Here is a 3,731-nt window from a genome sequence, read left to right on the forward strand (position 1 = left end):
GGTATAGGTGGGTCTTAAGCAATTTATGAAAGACAAAGAGAGTGGGGGCAGTTCTGATCTCTGGGGGGAGTTGATTCCAGAGGGCTGGGGCCACCCCAGGGAAGGCTCTTTCCCTGGGGCCTGCCAGATGACATTGTTTAGTCGACAGGACCTGGAGAAGGCCAACTCTGTGGGACCTTATCGGTCGCTGGGATTCGTGTGGAAGAAGACAATCTCGGAGGTATTCTGGTCCGATGCCATGTAGCGCTTTATAGGTCATTACCAATACTTTGAATTGTGAGTGGCTTCCGGTTTCGCTGAGGACCGCAGCGGAGTCTCTTGGCAGGGCTCTGCCTCGAGACCCCTTCAACCCTCCCAGAGGTCGCTCTAATGTGATCGGATCGAGTCCGGATGGCTCGATCCTAGAAAAGGGGATTCCCCTCTGTCCGGGGAGCCATCGCCGAGGCTCTGGGGACAGAGGGTCCGTCCTGCAGCTCTGGTGCAGGGAGCACCGGTCCTCTTTCGAGAGGACACGGCCATTGCGATCCCACCTAACCAGCGGGAAGCAAGAAACAGCAAGAAAGTAAAAAGCAGAGAAATCAAACAATTCTATCTGAAAAGGGAATACTTCAAAAGAGGCTACAATTAAGGTAAAAAATTTCTATGTTCCATGTTAAGCAAGAAGATTGAAATACAAGAAAACGGAGAATTGAGAGTTTAAACGAAGGCGAAAGAGAAAGTTGTTAAAACAACATTGTATCCAGGCGCGATTTAACAGCCGGAACTTACTCTTAACACTTTCACTAGTTTGGAACTGTAAAATTTCTGCAAACAAGGGGATCTAAAGGACTTTAAAAATGAGACACTAAAAGATTTATTATATACAAAATGATATTATTTGGTTGAAAAAAAAATGTTCTTCCCTTTTTGAAGTAATTGGTTACGAAACATTGCACAATGAAGTCCGGGCTGAGATTTTTCTAGCGGAAGGACCAGGACTACTCACTACCTATTTACAATTTTTGAATAAATATATATAAAGAAAAAACCTTTTTCCTATACCTGAGAATTACAAAATTTGGATTATTTGACTGACATTATTTGGAATATTTCGTTGGAGCATTTCGTTTGGATTTTGTTTGGATTAATAGCGGTTTTGGATTAACAGCGGTTTCGTTGGATTTACAGCGGAGAGATTTTTCCTGGGCTGTGAGAGACGGACCGACTTCATTTTAACTTTGTGAAATTAAACTGCATTTGTTTGGAAAAAGCTTTATAAATTTTTAAAAGACTACACCCTTTTTCAAATTACGGAATACCCTTGCAGCTTTTACTAAGGTGTTTCTGACAACAATTTAGACCTTCAATCAAATCATCTTATTATAACTGGAATATTAATAATTGTTTTTTCCTTATTGCGTTTTCCCTCTGATAAACTTAACTTTTGAATTTTATTTTTATATTACATTACATAATAATCAATCTTGGTTCTGTTTATGCATTGCTAAATTTTTGGTCTTTGGTTTCCTGTTCCTCCTAATTGAACAATAATTTTTAACTTTGATTGCCCCCTTTCTTCATATGTTCTTAATCTCCCTCTCTTTCTGTTGACTTTCCTTTTTTATTTCTTTTGCTGTGCTAAACTATTTTTTCTTTCTATTTTCCTTTCTTTCTTCTCTCTTCTTGATATAAATTTTGGTTTTAGAGTAATAAGAATTAACAACTTGAGCATTAATTAGCTATATTTTATATTTTGAATTCTAATTGTATTTGAAATTTAGCTTTTTATTTGAATTATTGTTATTAATTTAGTACAACTGTTACTGTGTGTTTGGAATTTATAGTATTTGTCTACATACTGCTAACATAAAATAACATTAAATTTTAATTTGAAAATGTCAAGTACTTCCACCCATACTAAAACAATCAAGAAGCAGATAACTGTTGTTTCTTCTCCGCAAAGTTCACCTCATCCATCCCCCGCACAGCCGGTTTTATCATCAACTATGTTTACCAAGGAAAAGGACAGAGAGAAACAGCCTTCCCTGGCTTCAATCCAAGAGACACTAACCACATTAAATGACTTTATGTTACAATCTCAACAAGATGCAACTCAACAGAGAGATGAAATTAAAGCAGAGATGGCTGAAATGAAAGTGGATACAGGTGAGATGAAAGACCAGATGAAGGAGATTAAACAAGCTTTGCAAGATAATGAAGAACGAATGAAGGCAGTGGAAGAAAAGGCGGAAAAGGTGGAGAAAAGAATTGGCTATTTAGAGGACAAAGCTGCTTCACGTTACAGAGGGTATGATGAATCAATCACTCATTTGGAAATGCAACGTGCGTCATATGGACTTCGATTTCAAAATGTAATAGAAGAAAAAGATGAAGATTTAAAGGCCATTATGGCTGACATTACTGGGAAAATCCTCCAGATGGACCCAGATGACATAAAAAGAGAAATCGATGAAGTCTTCAGAATTTCTAACAGCTACATACGCCGTTTTAATCTTCCACGAGAGATTCACATCAAATTTGTAAGAAAAAGCTTGAGAGATGACATATTGCACTGGTCAAGAGCGGGACAATTACAACACCAAGGTAAAGAAATAAAAATATTAAAACAAATTCCGAGACGTGTTCGAGAGACCAGAAGAGACTATCATTTCTTGACCAAACTTTTGATTAAAGAAAATATAACTTTTCGCTGGCTTATTCCACAAGGTCTATCATTGACATGGAAATCAACAAGATATAAGTTGGAGAATCTAGACCAAGCAAGAGACTTTTATGAAAATAGTGGAATAAGCGAAATGGAACAGTTAACAAAAGAACTGGAAGCAATGCAGGCTGAAGCCATGGGGGCATTTACACAAGTGGAGGAGCAGGACCAAGGGGCCAGAAGAAAGCAACCTCAACGCGAAACCAAGAAATACAATAAATGACTACATTGAGAGAATTGTGAGTGCAGGCTGCAGAGCAGGCCGCGGAGTGTTGGAGAAATGTGAGCGAACCTAGGTAAGTCCACAATAGCTCTCGCAGATGCATTCTGCATGATCTGAAGTTTCCGAACACTCTTTCCTTTCCTGCTGTTCCTCACTTGTTCAGAGTACCTCTACCTAAGAAGTACCTAAGAATGCCTTCACATACGAACTTTTCTAAATAAGAACCAGGTGTTCAAGATTTTTTTGCCTCTTCTCAAGAACCATTTTCCACTTACAAACCTGAGCCTTTGAAGCTGTAACCAGAAAAGACAAGGAGAAGCCTCTGTGGGGCCTCTCTAGGAATCTCCTGGGAGCAAACATGGCCAGAAAAGCAGGGAGAAGCCTCTGTGGGGCCTTTCTAGGAATCTCCTGGGAAGAAACAAGGCTAGAAAAGGCAGGGGGAAGCCTCCATGGGGCTCTCTAGGAATCTTCTGGGAATAAACAGGGCCTCTACCCTTCCTGTGGTTTCCCCAATCGCACACATTATTTGCTTTTACATTGATTTTTATGGGAAAAAATGCTTCTTCTTGCAAATATTTCTATTTAAGAACCTGGTCATGGAATAAATTAAGTTCGTAAGTAGAGGTACCACTGTAGTTACATGTTAAATTATTGGCTGAGGTCAAAGACAAAGAAAAATACATTTTAAATAGATATCTCAGTCTATGTTGAAAGATTATGGAAAAGAAACGTAATTGTTGTTACGCGACTTGGATCCAAAGAACATGAGATGAGATGAGAAGTCTTGCTAATACAAAACAGAAT

General features: G+C 38.8%; 1 protein-coding gene across 1 annotated transcript; it reads left to right on the top strand.

Moving 5' to 3' along the window:
- The first annotated feature begins 320 nt into the window (after window positions 1-320).
- On the top strand, window positions 321-2,932 carry LOC139155780 (uncharacterized protein PF3D7_1120000-like). Its single transcript, XM_070731049.1, has 2 exons — window positions 321-629; window positions 1,943-2,932. Exon 2 carries the CDS (start codon window positions 1,986-1,988, stop codon window positions 2,925-2,927), a length of 942 nt encoding a protein of 313 aa, XP_070587150.1. The 5' UTR covers window positions 321-629; window positions 1,943-1,985; the 3' UTR covers window positions 2,928-2,932.
- The last annotated feature ends 799 nt before the right edge of the window (window positions 2,933-3,731 follow it).

This window comes from Erythrolamprus reginae, unplaced genomic scaffold (assembly GCF_031021105.1).
Source record: "Erythrolamprus reginae isolate rEryReg1 unplaced genomic scaffold, rEryReg1.hap1 H_56, whole genome shotgun sequence".
Taxonomy (NCBI): domain Eukaryota; kingdom Metazoa; phylum Chordata; class Lepidosauria; order Squamata; family Dipsadidae; genus Erythrolamprus; species Erythrolamprus reginae.

Bases quoted from the DNA above. Each gene is read 5' to 3' on its own strand.
- LOC139155780 (XM_070731049.1), top strand. From the start codon at position 1,986: ATGTTTACCAAGGAAAAGGACAGAGAGAAACAGCCTTCCCTGGCTTCA.